The sequence below is a fragment of the Pteronotus mesoamericanus genome, unplaced genomic scaffold (assembly GCF_021234165.1).
Source record: "Pteronotus mesoamericanus isolate MK-2021 breed Mesoamerican mustached bat unplaced genomic scaffold, CSHL_Meso_final contig_32, whole genome shotgun sequence".
Lineage (NCBI taxonomy): Eukaryota > Metazoa > Chordata > Mammalia > Chiroptera > Mormoopidae > Pteronotus > Pteronotus mesoamericanus.
This window is the reverse complement of record NW_026555134.1, coordinates 14,986,803-15,005,197: the sequence shown is the minus strand read 5'-3', so window position 1 is coordinate 15,005,197 and position 18,395 is coordinate 14,986,803. Positions and strand designations below refer to the sequence as shown.

Genomic DNA, 18,395 nt, shown 5'->3' with positions numbered 1-18,395 from the left:
CTTTTTTTTTAGCAGGTCTAACCACCACAGTTTGAACAGCATCTAAACAGAACCTAGCAGGATGGTGAGCAGTCATATGTCAGATAGAGATATTGCCCAGCTTGGGATTTCATTGACATAACTAATACATACACACACACATATTCTCCCAAAATATAAGAGAAAGTTTATTTAGAAAGTTACACAGGTAGTAGAATTGAGCCAGCTGAGCTGCGTGGGCTCAGGAAACAAGTCACAGTGGCAAAAGAAGGAGCCTTGGAGCTTAAGAGAGAGAAAGGCAAAGGTAATGAACAGGGTGGGGGGAGGAGAAAAAGGGGAAGGAAAGGTGCGGAGGGGAGGAGGCACAGGCATTCCCCAAGAAGGAGAGTGATGGCATAGCTACATTTTAAATGTCAACTTTAAATGGGTCTTTCTAAGAAACTATACAAATGAATCAAAGACATGAAACAGAACTTCAAGGAAAATCAATGAGTGGCTTCTTCCAATTACATGATGAGAAAAAGATTCAGAAATGAACATTTCAGTTTTAAAATAAAATGAGCTACAATTAGTACTTCAAATTTCTTTTTTACAACTTTAAATGAATATTATTCAAAATAAAAATACTTTCATAAACATTAAAGCCTATAATATAAAATTGGTGGCAATCATTAACCTCTCTCTTAGACTTTCTATATAAATAATCGATGAACGAATTATTTTCTCTCAATTCTGCAAAGCCAAATAGTGATTGAAATTGATTCCAGATTTTGCATTTTTAAAAATAATCACTCAAGCATATACAGTTATTTTAATATTTTTAAGAATTACAGGAATATGAAAGAAAAATGTTTAATTTTTGCACTTTTTACTATTATAGAGTCCTAAGACATTACAAAGTATTTTTCTTTTTAACCCACATAAGAATTATAATGTGCAGAAAAGATGAGAGATGTCTGTTATACAGGTAAATAACTGTGCTTCAAACTGTCATTGCCTTTGAATTTGTTATTTTCCCTTTATAAAAAACAAGAAGAGAATCCTTTGAAACTAATAAGACATCCCAGGTGCTTTCAAACAATTCCTTTTCAAACAGGAACTTCTAAGCAAGCACTCTATTTTGTGGGTGGGTGGATATCTTTCCTCTGCTCCTCTTCATCTGGCAGATGGGATGAAGTTAGCAAGAGAAGATCTGTGTTTGAAACACAAAGGAGAAAGAATATATCATTCATCAGACCAATTTAACCACACTTAATTTTTTAAATAGACAATGAGTTATGAAAATTTCAATAGAATAAAGGGCAAAAACACATGATAATCTCAATAGATACAGAAAAAACAGTTAACAAAACCCAACATTCTTCTTTCATGATAAAAACATCCACATGCTAGGAATAGAAGGGAACTCTACTTCATAAAGATATCTATCTACAAAGACCCATGCTAATAGCACAATGAATGAAAGAACGCTTTCCATCTAAGAAAAAGTGAAACACAGATGTCTGTTCTCACTACTTGTATTGAACATTGTACTGTTGGTTCTAGTTAGGGCAATTAGGCAAGGAAAAAAAATAAGATATATCCAGATTAGAAAGGAAGAAAGAAGTAAAACTATATGTGCATATAACATGTGCTTATACATTGCAAATCCTAAGGAACCTACTAATCAATCAATGGTTTCATTAAAGTTAAAGATATAAGATCAGTGACCAAAAACTAATCATATATTCTATGCATTAGTAGTTAACAATTCAAAATTAAAGAAAATTTCATTTATAGGCCCTGGCCAGGTAGCTTAGTTGGTTGGAGTGTCATCCTGATAAGCCAAATTTGTGGGTTTGATCCCCAGTCAGGGCACATACAAGAAGTAACCAATGGACGCATGAATAAGTGTATCAACAAATCAGTGTTTTTTTCTTTCCCTTCCTTTCCCTCTCTCTAAAAAAATCAATTTAAACTATTTTCATTTATAATACCAGGAAAAGAATAAAATATGTAGGAATAAATTAAGCAAAAGAAGTATAAAACTCTTATTCTAAAAATTACAAAACATTGTTGAAAGAAATTGAAATAAATATGAATAAATAGATATGGAAATACAGCCCATGTTCACAGATGGGAACATTTATTTGTCAACATGGTGATATATCCCATATTGATCTACAGATTCAACACAATCCCTATCCAACTCACAGCTGGCTCTTTGCAGATACTGACAAGCTGATCTTAAAATTTATATGGAATTCAGAATAATCAAATAATCTTGAAGAACTACAAAGTTGGAGGATTCAGTCTCAGCTGAAAACTTGCATAATACCGCAATCATCAAGACATTTTAGTATTAGCACAAGGTTTGACATACGGATCAATAAAATAAAACTGAGAGTCTAGAAACAACCCCTCACATGTATGTTGATTGATTTTTGACAATAGTGCCAACATAATTCAATTGGGGGAAGAATAGTGTTTTCAACAAATGATGCTAGATATCTAAACTGAATACATGCAAAATAAGTTGGAACCCTTTCTCATACCATGTACAAAATTTAACTCAAAATGGATCATAAATGCAAGTGATAAAACTCTTAGAGGAAAACATAGGTGTAAATATTTGTGACCTTAGATTAGTCAACGGGTTTTTTTGTTGTTGTTTTTTTAGATTTATTGTTTTTTTAGAGAGAGGGGAAGAGAGGGAGAAAGAGAAGGAGAAACAGATGTGCGAGAGATACATTGATCTGTTGCCTCTCATAGGCCTCTAACTGGGGACCTGCCAGCAAGCATCCCAGGCATGAGCCCTGACTGAGAATCGAACTGGTGACATTTTGGTTTGCAGGCCAGCACCCAATCCACTGAACCACACCAGCCAGGGCAGTCAATAGTTTTTAATAGGACACCTAAACTACCGTAAACTAAAGAAAAAATGGACACATTTGACTTTAACAAAACTAAAAGCTTTGGTACTCAAAGGACAACACCAAGAAAATGAAAAGACAACCCATAGAATGGAAGAAAATATTTGCAAATCTATATCTGATGAGGGCTGTGTAGTCAAAAATATATAAACAACTCTTACAACTCAATAATAAAAAGACAAATAAGCCAATTGAAAAATGAGCAAAGTATTTGAATAGAGATTTCTCCAAAGATATACAAATGGCCAATAAGTACATAAAAAAAGTTGCTCAACATCATTAAGGAAATGCAAATCAAAATCACAATGAGATACCAATTCATACCCACTAGGGAAGCTATAACAACAAATGCTGGTGAGGATGTGGAGAAATTGGAATACTTATATACTGCTGGTAGGAATATAATAAATATAATAAAATGCTGCAACCACTGTGGAAAACAATTTGGCAGTTCCTCAGTAAGTTAAACATAGAAAAACCATATAATCTAGCAATTTCACTCTTGGCCTTTGGTATATATCCAAGAGAATTGAAAACATGTTCAAACAAAACCTTTCACATGAATATTCTGAGTAAAATTTTTCTGAATAGCTAAATAGTGGGAACAACAGAGGATTAAATAAACAAAATGTGACTTTTCTATATTTTATTAAGTCATTAAAAAAGAATTATGTACTGATATGTGCTACTACATGAATGGGCCTTGAAAACATTAAGGTAAGTGAAAAGCCAATCATACACAAAAATTATAAGACTCTATTCTAAATGTCCAAAATATATAAATCTATAAATAGAAGCTAGGTTAGTAGTTGTCTAGGATTAGAGTTGGGGAGAAATGGATGGTGTCTGCTGCTGGGTATGAGCATTTCTTTATGCAGTGAAGAACATATTCTACTATTGATTATAGTGATGGTTGCACAACTACTTGAATGTAGTAAAAACCATTGAACTGTACATCTTAAGTGAATGAATTATATGGTATGTAAATTATATCTTGAAAATTGAAAAATATACTTAGTGATTTTAATTCTTAATGTTTTATAAGAAAGCATACAAGTATTCAAAGATGTGTGCATACATATTCATTCCACCATTGTTCAAAATAACATAAATAAAACATATATATCCATCAATAGTCAAGTCAAATAAAATAAGACTGTCTATAAAACAAAATTCTAGAGTCATTCAAAACGACTGTCTGCATATCTACAAATAAATACCTCTAAGTTCAGTGGCCTGTAAAGAGGCAAGGTAGTAAATGCATTCCACATTCCATATGGTATATGCATATATGTGTATGTATCATGCATATCCACACACAGATATAATTTTTGTATATACAAAAGTTACTGTTAGAGAAAAAATGAGAAGTATAAAGTGGACAGTTCTAACACAATTTCAATATAAATGAAATGTAAAACCTAAAAAACTCTGAAGTCCACTCCCAAAGTTACTTGGGCCAGTGTAATGAGAGAGGTTATATGTGCTACATACCCCCAGCCCCAAATGAAGTGACATTTGCTCAGAGGCTTGATTGAGTAGGAATAAAATAGGTAAAGATAAAAAAAAGAACATCCAAGATTCTAGGCCCAGAAAATAATGTATGAAAGTCCTGAAAAGGAGTAGGACACTGTTGATAAAGTCCTATAGCCACAGTGAGTCAGATAGTGTTGGAGAGGAGAGAAGTGCTGGACTGTCCACAGTTTTATAGATTACATGAATAATTTTATTTTAATCCTAAGTGTGATGAGAAACCACTAAAGGGCCTTAAGCAGTATGAAGCTCTAATATGAAGAATGGATAAAAGAGAGGCAAAAGTGGATGTGAGGAGGTTGGTGCCATAGACAGTTGTTAAGTTTAGATGCTGTGAACTGGAGATAAAATAAGTTTGGAGTTGGGAGACTGAATGTACAAATGGACAATGGCCAGACCATAGATTAAAATAGAACTCTGACCCACAAACTCTTAACAACAGGCTCAAAAAGCCAAACCATAACCTCTGCAGCAATTGGTTCCAAATGGTTAGGATTTGGTCAGTAATGGCCAGCTTTCCTAATACTTGCCCCTCCTTTTACCTGAAGGGGGAAATGGGCTCCTGGAGGAATGGTCATGCCTTCCATGGCGCGAAGAGAGAAGAAAAGGATGGGAGTGGGCAGGATAAGAGGTGGATTAGATGAGGTTCTAGTTTGGTACTGGGAAGTTGAGGTACATGGCACCTGAAAACTCTTTCTAAAAAAAGATTATTTATTTAATTTTAGGGAGATGGGAAGGGAGGGAGAAAGACAGGCAGAGAAACATCAATGTGTGGTTGCCTCTCGTGCATCCCCCTTCTGAGGACCTGGCCTGCAACCCAGCCATGTGCCCTGACTGGGCATCGAACTGGCGACCCCTTGGTTCACAGACTGGCACTCAATCCACTGAGCCACACCAGCCAGGGCATGTTTTTAAGTATTTTTAAATATTCTGAATGGTAAGGGGTCAACTATCAAGGATTTTAATTATAAATTAGCAATATTCTGAGGAATTGTAGATACACTGACCAGAATTTGAATATTTCTGGTGATAATTACTTATAATTTTATTATGATCAAGAAGTTTAGAATTCATCTATGTATATTGATGTTGATAGTGTTGAAAGAATTGTGACATTCAATACTATGTACTGCTATTGAAATATACATCCAAGAATGAAATATGTTGAAGTTGTTCATTATCAATTATTTTGTTTTTTTAAGTCACCCATAAAACTATAAATATGTTCCTGCTATTATCTAAGAATAATATATTTTTCAAATATATTACTATTATATAATAAGAAAGTTAACCTGGTATCTCTAGGTCACTAATAGAATATATAACTGAGAACAAACTAAAGACAAAAGATTTATGCTAAGAAAAATTTAGACTTCTGAACATGATAGAGAGCTGCTATTTAAGTAAATATTTGCAGAATTATTGCAGGCTTTGTAATGAGAATCAGCTTCCAAAGTGAAGAAAACTCTGAAATTAGGCTTTAGTTCATCATATACCTATTTAGTTCATTGGATACATCAATACATATGGGAGAATATACATTTATAATATATAATAACTATATATATTTATACATTCAATATGTAATATATTACCATTAAGGCATCATGATCTTTATAGAAAAGTTTCATTTTAACAGTAAGTTAGAAACATTAGGGATTTTCTCTGAGCATGGTCTTTGGATGCCAGACTATGATTAATTGAGAAAACAGTAATTTTCTACATTTAATTTTAAGCAAAACATCTTGCAGATATTATAGCAAAGGAATCCATGAAAGAAGGAATCCTTTATACTTAAAGCTGCTTTCAGGCCATTCGCACATTGTAAAGGTTTACACACTAAACTTTAGGGGCCCTGTTTTGCGTTGAAGGAACTCACATGCCAATATGGATGAAATCTGATGAAATAAAGAAGAATATGATAAATGGCTTTTAAAAACCTGCTAGTAAAAAACAAACAAACAAAAACACCCTACTGATTAAAATGCTGTGATGGTTGAGAATTGAAGACTATTTTATGTTAATTGGATCAGGATGGACCTCATACAGAAAATGGAATTTGAGGAGACCTTTAGGGGAAGGAATGGGTTTGAACTTGATGAAACGAGGGAAGCAATCAGTTCCTGGAAGAGGAAACACTTCCGCTACAGATATAGGAAATTGAAGTTCAGTTTGGCAGGTAATATTAGATAATAAAGCTGAAAATGCATGATGGGATCTGATGATGGCAAGTCTTAAATGCTCAGATAATAAAAGTTTCATTTCACTTCTTTTAGCAACATTTGTGGAATGCCTGCTGTATTTCAGGCACCTTTTTTGGCTGAAGATACGAAGATAAATACAACCCATTGTTGAGAGTTTAGGAAGCTACTCCATGGTATTGCTGCCTCAGCATTCCCTTTGTTTGGCCAAGTGACCTGTGAGGACCTTAAACGGATACTAGCCCCCTTATGCAAACACACGTCCTGGACAGCAGTCACAGAGTCACAAGCAAATGCAAGTTCCTGATATGACTTCTCCAACAGGCCTTGTGATCAGTAGTCTCCTGTGCCTCCCAGGACCTGCATACTTTATCTACCGCTTAGATAAAGCCCCTGTGGAGCCTACCAAAACCCACTTATTTTGGTTTGAATTTACCAACCCAGCCCTAGGCCAGTTATGCAAAAGCACTCCACCCACAAACTCTAATACAGGCATGTGCCCCACGTCCCATTACTTTCTCCCTCTCTCCCTCTGTCACTCTTCTCTCTCTCTCCACTCTGCCTTGGCCTCCCCATGTGGCCCCACCAGGCATGCCATGAATGATAAACTCCTCTATTGCAATTTATCTGTAGTCAGTTGTTGAATTAAGGCTGTCCATTCTGTACTCTGGGTGTTCCATTTAACAAATGTTAATTTAACTAAGTCAGAATATCCCATTCTGCCTTCTGCCTTCAGGAAATTTATAGCATGCTGAGGGCAGAGGGGAAGAGTACAGTCAGTTAACACATTATTACCATGCAGTGAGTCAAGTACTTTGACAGAAATATACAAATGGTGCTGAGAAAAAAAGTGAGCATCCAATACAAGTGGTAGGGGCATCAAAAGCAGGGAACATTTCTTAAAGGATGACTTGATAATAAGGAAAAAATAAAGAAAGGACATTGCAGGCAGACGTGTAGCAAGAAGTGAAGGATTGACTAATTTTAATGTAATGGTAATAATAATTCTAGCTAGTATCTATTGTATTTAGCATTTATTGTGTGCTAGGAATGGCTATGATAAGGTTAAGTACTGTTCAAGCTCCACCATACAGGTCTGGGAGTGGAGGAAGGCTTAGAGAAGATAAGTGACTGAGCAGTAAGTGACTGAGCAACGAGTCACGCTCTGTGGCCAGAGCTCGAATCCAGAAGTGCAAAACAGTCTTAATTCTTATTCCCTCGCAAGAGAGAAGGGGAGAAGCGGTAACATATAATGCTGAAGAGGTACATTTTGTAAAGTGCTGTTTGTTAAACTATGGGAATTCTCACTGTCCTGAAGGCTATAGGGACAGTTAAGGGTTTTAATCATGGTGTGATATGATTGGACTTAGTTTGGAAAAATTGGATGATACAACAAAAAGTGGACTTTTCAGAACCAGAACTGGAGGCTGGAGTGATCAGTTAAGCCACTAAAGTCATGTTGGAGAGCTATAATAGGCACTAACATAGTAATCGAGATAAAGAGAACATTTGAAAAAATACTTTGAGGTAGAAATCATATTCCTAGGAAACGAACTAGAACTAAATATTAGGACACTGTGTTCGGACATTTGTGTTGAGATAGTAACATGTATATTTCATAGCATATATTACCTTACATAATAAACATCTAATATATAGTATCTTTACAAATGTCCAAATTTTGAAAGCATAGGAGAAATATCTGAGTGGGAGGAAATTGAAGAATTTACTTCTAGGTACTCATTCCTTTTTTCCCTTATTCATTCATCAAATATTTCTGGAGAACATACTGTAGTCATTGGGCACATAGCTGTGATCAAAGCAAAGTCTCTGTTCTCATGGAACTTATATTCTAATGAAGAGAGACAGACACTAAGCAAATAACAAAGGAAATATGTGTTATGTCAGATGGCATTCAGTGTTATGGAAGATCAACAACCAGGAAAAGGGAAACGGGTAGAGTAAGGTATTGCCTTTAAAAAAAAAGACTGTATTTTGGTATTGCTTTTTTGCACAAAGGATCATCAGAGAAACCTTTCCTGATGACATCTATGATATTGGAACTGAGAACTGAGTTACAGGAATAAGCTGTTTAGAAACCACAGTAGAGATTTGCATGTATACTGTAGATGTGACTATATGCCGTAGGGCAGCTACGTGTCCAGGTAGGCTTTGGACACATTACAAGTCCTGAAAAGAATAGTAATTTGTTCCCAATATAGAGATAAATAGTCAAAAGGGAGGATGGTGTCACTGAAACCAAGGAAAATCCATTCTATGATTTGACCTACAGCAAGATAACCGAGATCAGGACCAAAATGTGTTCACTGGATTTGAAAAGTCATGGGGGACCGTTCCCAGAATGTGCCAGGGAGTAGTGTGTTGACAATGGCTGGGAGGACAGGAAAGAGCCATCTTTTCAAGAAAATTGGCTGTGTATTGAACATGGGCTGGTCACTAGAGAGCTTAATAAAGTCAATGGTGCACTTAAAAAAAAAGAATAAAATAGTTGCTTTTCACTGAGGAACATTCTAGAGAAAAAAGGGAGTAACTGTTGGTCAAAGTTCCTGAGGTGTAGAAAAATTAACCATACCCAAGAGAGGAATCAGTTGGTGAAAGACTAGGAAGAGCGAGTGGAAGTGTTGCAGATGTAGACATCTGTAAGTTTGTGGGCAGGGTCTGATTTTGCAGCTTGATTATCTCCACTTTCTCTGGGAAGAGGAATTATCTCTTGCTGTGAATTAGAAAAGGAGATGAAGTTTAAGGAACCCTGACTGGCATGTGGTGTGGCTTAGTTGGTTGGGCGCCATCTTGCAAATCAAAAGGTCGCTGGTTCCATTCCTGGTCAGGACACATGTCTGCGTTGCAGGTTTGTCCTCGTAGGGGTATGTAGGAGAGGCAATCAATCGATATTTCTCTCTCACATCAATGTTTCTCTCCCTTTTTTCCTCCCTCCCTTATTTATCTAAAGATATAGAAATAAAATCTTTTTTAAAAAAGGAAGTTTAAGGGAAGTAGAGGTCATTGACTATTTGAAATACATAGGTGAATGGGAATCAGAGGCACCTAAGAGTAAGAAGAGTACTTTCTGGGGAGCCCTGCTAAAATTGGAGATGAAGTGCTTCACTAAAAAGTGGGGATTCTGTGCCAAAGGCGAAGCTGGCTTTCAGTTTAGTCAAAAGCAGACTGGAATGAGAAGAGCCAAGACAACAGGACACTTGTGGAAAGAGTAGAGAGGTAGGGCAGAGATTTGGTCAAGGAGGTAAGCAGTCCATGCCTGGGAAGGATAGGATTAAGGCAGAAAATAGAAAACTTACATTTTGAATGGCAATCAAGGGTGGCAATTATAGAATTGTATATCTGAAACCTATATAATTTTATTAATCAATACATTTTTTTTAAAGGGTGGCAAGACAATGTTAGCTGGTCTCATTTATAAAAGGTAACTTTACCAGAATTCTTTCCATAGCTCTTACTTCTGGTAGGGGAAAATGGGGAAGAGGGTAGGAACACTTACTTTGGACTTTACATACTTCCATACTGTTAAAATTTTTTTTACACCATGGAAATATATTACAATTATTATTAAAAAGTTAGATAGAGTATGTCCTAATAGGATATGTAGTTATCTAGAGTACATGTTTATAAATAAAAGCTTTGATGTAGTGAGATTTTACTGTTTGGAGGGGGAAATCATTAGAGTCTAAAGCCCATATCCCATTTTCCACTCTGTAGCTCTCACATTGACCTATAAGCTTAGAATTCCTGACACTCTTTCTCTTGCTTTCCTCTGCTCCAATTTACTTAGCACTGAATGTAATGCTGAAAGACTTTTGTGAGAAAAAAGAAATCAAGAACATGAATTGCATGCAGCAACCGTTTTCTATTTGATTAAGTCTATTTCTATTTAGTTGTTAGGAAATCTTACTGCGGATCACTGAAGAGGACTCTAGAAGCTCAAAACTGGTAATCAAGGTAATAGAGCATTTCCCTTAAGTGAGTTAAAAGTGTAAACCAGTCTAAAGGGTTAATCTGGAAAAATTCCAAAGTTAACTGTTTACCTTTCCTATCCTTTTACAATTTTACTTGACCCTAACTGAATCAAGCAACCACATGTGATTTTATCTAAAGCATGCACGAAAACAGAGGGGAATAAATAAAAGGGAGGTTCTGCCTTAGAGTTCCACTACCTAGGTCTATAGTGCCTTTACTCTGTTATCAAATTGTGGGGATTTTTTGTTGCAAGACATATAAAAAATGTGCAAATTTTAGGACAGTGAGAATTATGCTATCAAATTTGAAGGTAGCACTTGCTATTATAGCGCTGGTTCAGGAGGGTCTTAGAAAATTATCTAATGTTTATCTTGCACTGGTTCTTATACTATTTCTGGATTCCAAAATAAGGTTTTTACACATTCTTCAAAGAAATGTAGCTGGTATGTAGCACTAGTTTAAACACTGACACAGTGAATGCTGTTAGCCGAGCAGTTCTTTAAGGGGTTCAGTCTACATTTGTACAGGATTGCTTTATTAAATGGTCTATACAGCCTTCACTTAAATTTCCCTTCGGTTTACAAACTTGGTTTGTAGGTTAAAATTTTTCCTTAGCTTTGCCAATTCAAATTTCCTAACTCTGTCTTGTTTATTTGCAACACTAGCTTTTATGGCAGGTGGTTTGTAGAGAAAGCCAATATAACCTGTGGCTAACTAAGGGCTTTTATTCACAGTTATGTAAGGTATCTTGCTCTGTATATGCAGGAATTCCCTTGCTATTGTGAAATGCCTCCTCTCTTCTTTGTTATTTATTTGTGGGGGAGTGCTGGGAAAATCTTGAACTTCTCCACTCCTCCTCAGCATAGATTTTACCATTACGTATTTATATGCAAGACTAAAATGTGTTATCAACACACAGCAAAGAATTTTTTAAACATATTAAACCCTTTTAAAGCATGTTTCAGCCTCAATTAATTGTCTTCTCAAAAACTTCTTATTTATTGTATCTTTCTGGATTCTTCCACCAAATTTATTTTTCATGTTGATAACAAAGAGTAATATAGATACAAGCATAAAGATCTTGACTTTTTGTCTTAGTCCTCGTGATAAATGCTTATTACTGAAATGCTTATTACTGAACTGCTCTTCCTCCTTATAATGTCCTACTCATGGCTTTCACTGGGTTTGAAAAGCACATATTAAATAGGTGTAGCAACCATTCTTTCCTCTGAATGAATAGTGCCATAAACACTACAGTCTATGGGCCAGCTGAATAAGCTAATTCAGCAATTGCCTGTGTTATATGAAACAGCTGAAGAATATTTCTATGGCATTTTTTTAAAGGAAGATACATTTTATGACTTAAAAGCTTAAAGTAATTAAATAGAATGCCAAGTTAATTGTTTTTTTAGTGCAAAGTAACTTAGGCAGTGTTTGAAGTTAATTGATTCGGACAGCATTATTGGTTCATGGTGGTGATGTAAAATCATTGGTCTTTTAATCATCTTTTTTTCCAACAAAAAAGTGGGGGAGGAGCAAAATTCTATTCAGAATTTATACTTAAAAATGCAACCATCAAGAACAGTTCTATGAGTGAGGTTGTAAAGCTGCTATGCCATTAAAATTAAGTTGAGTTTATGTATTAAAAGAAATATTATCAGGAAAAAAAACTATATTGAGGCTATCACATCGTTCATACAGTGTCGTTGGGCAAATATACCCAAATGCTTTCAACAGAGAACTATTCAGTGTTTTTCAAAACACATGTTTAAAGATACTGCCATAAATATTCTCCTGGTGCCTGATTTTTAATTATAATTGTCAAATACAATCGTATTAATCCCCATATAACTATTATTCAGATTCAACAATGATCAAGATTTTCCTACACTTTTCTCATCTACCCCATTAAACTATTTTTAATCATCATGTCATTTCACTGTTTCATCTGTTAGCATGCACCCCTTTAACTGACAGTACCATAAAGCCATTATCACATGTCACGAACTATGAACAGACATTCTTTGGTATGTACATCCAACCTGGCACATTGCCTACATGGAAGAAAGCTATTTTCCATCAGAAATACCTCAGGGGAAGGGCACTCGTGAATGGAGAGGAATGCATCTCCTCTGATGGCAGCTGAGTCTGTGTAGTTTTCTTCTCATCGCCAAATTAGCTGAGGGGGAAAGAGGGAAATATTAGGAGCATGATTTCAGAAAATTAGCTGTTGTCAGTCTGGGGGATGCAAGGGAATACTTAGGATTCAAACTATAATGGGATTATTTGCTATTTGTTTAGACGTGATTATGATATAAAAAAATTAATGTGATGCAGATACACAAGGTACATCCCCGACAGTCCATGTTAATATTAATAGCAGGACCTAATAGTAACGTCCCCCTCCTTCTACACGTCTTCTTCCTAAATGCTCCTGGACCTTTTATTTTCTGTGGTGAATTAATCACAAATATTTTACAAGAACGTTGTCCAAGATGTTCCATATTTCACAAAAGTAGAAATGGTTTGAGTAGCAATTACTGTAAACAGTGAAAAGGAATGCTTTCCAAGTTGCTAATTTGAAACTTTTTTTCTTATTTATGTAAAAGGGCACACCAGGGGACTACATTTGAAATAACCTCAGTGATCAAACTTCTGATTAACTAAAAAGCAGAGACTGAATTTTTAACCACTTATGTACCATTTTCTGTTCTAAATGGAGAATTATATTATCAAGTGAATAACATAACATATTTGGATGTAAATATAATCACCTTTCTATTTAAATTGGGGTATGCTTTTTCCTGAGTCTGAAATTTCTTTTTTATTTGCCAGTACTTAGAAATCGTAGATATTTGGTTTTGAAGTAAAAGCACTTTAGAATAACTATTTACTAAATTCCTGTTGGATAAGGACAACACATCTGATATCAGCTTTCAAAAATATGTTAAGTAAATTAATGTTTATGTATCTTGACCATACATATTTTTGGCACTTTTGGCTTTATAAGCACAATACTAAAATTGTACATTTTTTGTTTTAAGTGACATACCTGGAAATAATAGCTATTAACCCATTTTAAGAATTCATCTACAATTTGACTTATTATGAATTTTATGTGTTGCTAATTCAGTTAGCATTGCCCCATTTTAGCCAGCTACATACTCTTTTAATAAACTGCTTTGGATTTTGCATTTTACCTAAAAATCTATAGGTTTTGTTTACCTCTGTAATGAATGGACTAAACATTTTCATTCCTTTTTACCTGTTAGGGCAACACATCTACAGTAGCTAAAGAATATTTTTTAAAATTAGAAAAATAGTAGTAAAATATTTATCATCATTTTAATAACCAGCTATTTAAAAACATAACAAAACAATAGACCTAACAGGATGGATAGCATACTTCTGAAATCCTACACATCCCCGAAACCCCCAAGCACACCTCAGCGCTTTTCAACATAAATACAATCATGCTCAGAGTCCCACGGACACAAACCGGCACACAAACAATTTACTCGCTACAAATGTACCAGTCTTACCTGGTCTCTGTCCTCTGATAAGAAGAAGACTCATCACAAAAATTAAAAACACAAAGAAGAATTGTTGAAATCTCATTTTTCTGCTACACTAAAACGGAGCAGTTGCTTTCAAAGTAAATCAAACTTCTGTGAACAGCCTGTGCAGTATCTGTGTGGCTCTTCTCACATTCTAATGACAAACCTCAGAGAACTGCCAGCTGCCTTTTCCAGAAAGGTTAATGATCACATCAGACAAGGTTACTGGTGTGCTGTGCTGTGGTCAGAGCCTCCCTCAGCCCCAAACCCCTCCTCCTCACCCCTCCTCCTTCCCCTCTGTTACTCCCCTTCATTTCCATAAGCAAATATTGGTGAAATAAACCATTCAAGTGTGCAGTAACTTCAGTGGAAGTCTACTCTGGAAGCTTTTAGGAGAGACGGACTTAATTTAATCTGGATTTGGAGAAATACATAAAACTAGGCAAGGTTTTGTCTCCTTCCCTCACCATTTGCATCTGTTTAAACTTTGTATTGCCCATATTGGTCCCACATGCAGAAACCAGTGGAAATGACAGGAAGTCTCTCTTTTGTCCTTTTCAGAAGGAATTCTGAAGCTCTAACTTAAGACTCACAAATGCTTTGTGGCAAAACCTGTGCTGAAATGCTTTCTCATGACCAAACCTACTGCAATGCGGTGCCTATTTCCCTTAAATCTCTACATTGCTTAATCTATATCAATAAACATTCCTGGGGATTAGAAAGTTCTGAAATAAATCTGAAAAAATGTTTATATTTTTATTTTGTAAAGTGCAATTTAAAAAGTAACCGAGATCATTTTTATCTCCAATATGTCCAGGATTTTTAAAAAGGAAGCTTAGACAAACCACAAACTCATGAAATCTGTATTCTGTTAAAAAATTTTATATGTGGTGGAATACCAGGCTAACAGAATATGAAATTATTCAGTCACAGAAATTAGAGGTCTCCCAAAGATTTCCAAAGACACAAAAACCATCTAGCCTTGTCTTTGGCACACATTCACTAAGATCTCTCTCTCTCTCTCTTTTTTTTTTTTTTAAGTGCTTCCTTCTCTGTTATAAACGGAAATTACTGTACTTACTATGAAGTAAACCAAACGAATCGTGTAGATACACTTTTGAAACACATGTAAAGCCAAATACCAGATCTAAAGCATATGCAGCTTTTATGAACTACCAGCAGTTTCTCTGCATTTGGCTTCTCTAGATTCAGGTAGTTGGTACGCAGCCTTGGGCTTCCTGAGATTTGAAATTAATGCCTGATCTGTCTTGATCTCACAAGTCAGTCTGTGAAATTCCCTGCCTGCCTCATGTGAACGAAAAAGGGGCCACATACTAAACCCAACAAGCTCAAGGGAGGCCTGCATGGTGGCCTTACAAACTCAGAGACCTGAAATTAAAACTTTAACTAAAAACAGTTCATGGCCAGTAGTTATATCCTAGGCCAGTATTTTTCCCTGGCAAAGGTCAATAGTGCCTTAACGGAGCCTGTCTGTTGTGTGTATGTGTTTTGCATGTACAATAACATAACTTTGGAATATCAAAGTAATTTCCTTTTTTCCTGGACCCCTCAAAGCACGAACATCCACCAGAGCACAGACCGTAAATCCCCTCGTTATTATCACCACATTATTTGTTAACTGTTAACCGTCCTATAACTGCCTACATAAAAGAAGTATGTGTCTATTCATTTTACTTTTTGTCCAATCCCAGACATTTCCCCTGCTTTGCTTTCTCCCGCCTCCCTAATCTACCACCACTAAATTTCATGTAACCCACTTATATCTTCCCCTGTGATTCTAATGTATAAAATAAATGGTAAAGCTGCCATTTTCCAGAGCGGTTTCTCAATTCGTTGAAATTATGCTTCCAGGCAACTGCCAACACTTTGGCTCAAATAAACTCATAAAATTTTCTTAGAGGTCTGGACCTCTCTTACATTGACGCTGGTTATACATGCACCTTATAACAAGCAATAACATACAGAAATTCTTAAAATCCAAAGAATATTTGCCATTTGGGGAATGGAAACATAGTGTTAAAAGGTACAACACTCTCAGTTGAATATAAGTTTGGACTCATAGGAGTGTTTCATGATGGCAAAAAGTGCTTCAGATTGTTTCCTGCCCTGCCAGCTTCTTTGTACAGCACAATGGAAAACAGCAACGTAACAAAGTTGAGTGTTAAATTAAGCAAACCATCAGAAGACCAATAGAGATTTTGACAATTTAACTTCAAGTTTTAAGTCTGCTCAAAAGTATAGTAGTGAGTTTTCTCTATGGATAAAATAGTGACCACCAAGACTACATATGTAGATTAAAGTGTTTACATTTTATTAGCAGATGTTCAACAATGAACTCTGAGAATGCTGCCAATATAAGCGAGTACTGTGGAAGACACATATATGGCATCTCTACTGACCAGAGCACAGCAAAGTGTATTTGTAGTCACTTTGAACACCAAACTTTCTCATTTAAAAAGAAAAGGATAAAATACTTGGTTTTCTTGAAATACTTTCAAGAGGTCTAAAGGTTTAGTGAAATAATGTATTAAATTTATGAAAGTTAAGACATTATTTATGTATATGTTTTAAAATTATTCTTTCAAAAAACAACTTAAGGAAGATGATGATGATTATGTTTAAGCAGTTGCTTTCTGGAATATAGTAGTAAAGTGTTATAAAGTTGATGGGCAAACTGGAATTCTAAACACTGAAGGACAATGACGAATGGCCCAGCACTTCTGTGGAATGTGAGTCAACAAGGGTGGTAAATCATTCATGTTAGTATTGAACAACCAGGCATGGAGGAATCTTGGTAGCAAAGTGGTAAATAAAAACAATGCAAGTAGCCCTGCAAATAGGACTTTCAGCCTGCAACTGTATGAAAATGATAAATCATCTTTGTTTATGTGAACAGAAACACTCATTTCCGCCCCACGTGCAGCAAAGGTTGGCCTCTTTGGAGTAAAGAACGGTCCCACTGGGCCAGGTACCATGCTAAATGCAGTATATACATTGCATCACTTAATCCTCCTCAAAACACGCTGAAACATCACTCCCTGTTTATTAAATGACAAAACTATCAACTAAAGAGACAATGCAACTAGGAAGAGGAATAGATGGAATTTAAATTCTATAACCTGTGCTTCCAACTGTTTTCCTATCCTCCTGTTTCAGGTCAAAATTCTAGTTCTTATAATAATAGCCTTTTGAAGATATTATAAAAATAAGGATAAGAGCTCTGACTGATGTGGCTCAGTGGGTTGGGCATCATCCCACAAAGCAAAAGGTCGTCAGTTTGATTCCTGGTCCGGGCACAGACCTGGGTTGTGTGTTTGGCCCCCAGTAGGGGGGGTGTACCAGAGGCAACTGATCCGTGTTTCTTTCTCACATCGATGTTTCTCTCCCTCTTTCCCTCCATTCCCCTCTCTCTAAAAATAAATAAATAAATCTTAAAAAAATAAAGATAAGTTAGGAAAATACTTATACTGGGTTGAATAGTGTCACCCCAAAATGCCAACCTAGAACCTCAGAATGTGACCATATTTGGAGATAGGGTTTTTGCAGATGTAGTTAGATAAGATTGCGTTCATACTGGAGTAAGGTGGACTTTAAATCTAATATGACTGGTGTTGTTATAAGAAGAGATCAGAGACATAGAGGGACATGCAGGGAGAATGCCACATAACAACAGAGCTAGAAAGTGGAGTTATGCTGCTACAAGGCACAGATTGCCAGCAACCACTAAAAGTTAGCAGAGAGACATAGAACATATTCTCCCTCTGAGTCCCCAAGAAAGAATCAAACCTTCTGACACTTTGGATTTGGACTTCTGACATCCTGAATAGCGAGAGAATAAATTTCTGTTGTTTTAATCCATCTGGTTTGTGATACTTTGGTATAACAGCCCTAGGAAACCAGTGCATGTCTATATATTCATATATTCTTTAAGTAGATATATTTTCTGTATAATTCTATAAATCACGTACTTATTTTTATGTTGGCACACTGTATATGGCAGGTTTTTAACAGAAATTATGTTATTTAGACATCATAATCTTATAAATTTCATCTTCATTTTACATGTGAGAAAACAAACTCAGAGAATTAAGTGATTTGCCCCAAATTAAATGAAACAGCTAATAAAGCCAAGATCTGGCCTGTGTTGATCTAGTCCTGAGTCCTTTACTCCTTTGACTTGGATCCTATGCTTTCATTTG

General features: G+C 35.7%; 1 protein-coding gene across 1 annotated transcript; it reads right to left on the bottom strand.

The window, feature by feature from the left end:
* Positions 1–848: 848 nt before the first annotated feature.
* APELA (apelin receptor early endogenous ligand) lies at positions 849–14,398 on the bottom strand. The gene is made up of 3 exons (XM_054575958.1): positions 14,161–14,398; positions 12,708–12,797; positions 849–1,171 (listed from the first exon to the last, which is right to left on the bottom strand). The coding sequence occupies exons 1-2, from the start codon at positions 14,234–14,236 to the stop codon at positions 12,709–12,711; spliced, it is 165 nt and encodes a 54-aa protein (XP_054431933.1). The 5' UTR covers positions 14,237–14,398; the 3' UTR covers positions 849–1,171; position 12,708.
* Positions 14,399–18,395: the final 3,997 nt, after the last annotated feature.

What these genes read in the sequence shown, in the direction of transcription:
- APELA (XM_054575958.1), bottom strand. Translation starts at nt 14,236, where the DNA reads ATGAGATTTCAACAATTCTTCTTTGTGTTTTTAATTTTTGTGATGAGT. An exon ending in TATCAGAGGACAGAGACCAG is followed by an intron (nt 12,798 to 14,160) that starts GTAAGACTGGTA and finishes TTTCCCCCTCAG; the next exon opens with CTAATTTGGCGATGAGAAGA.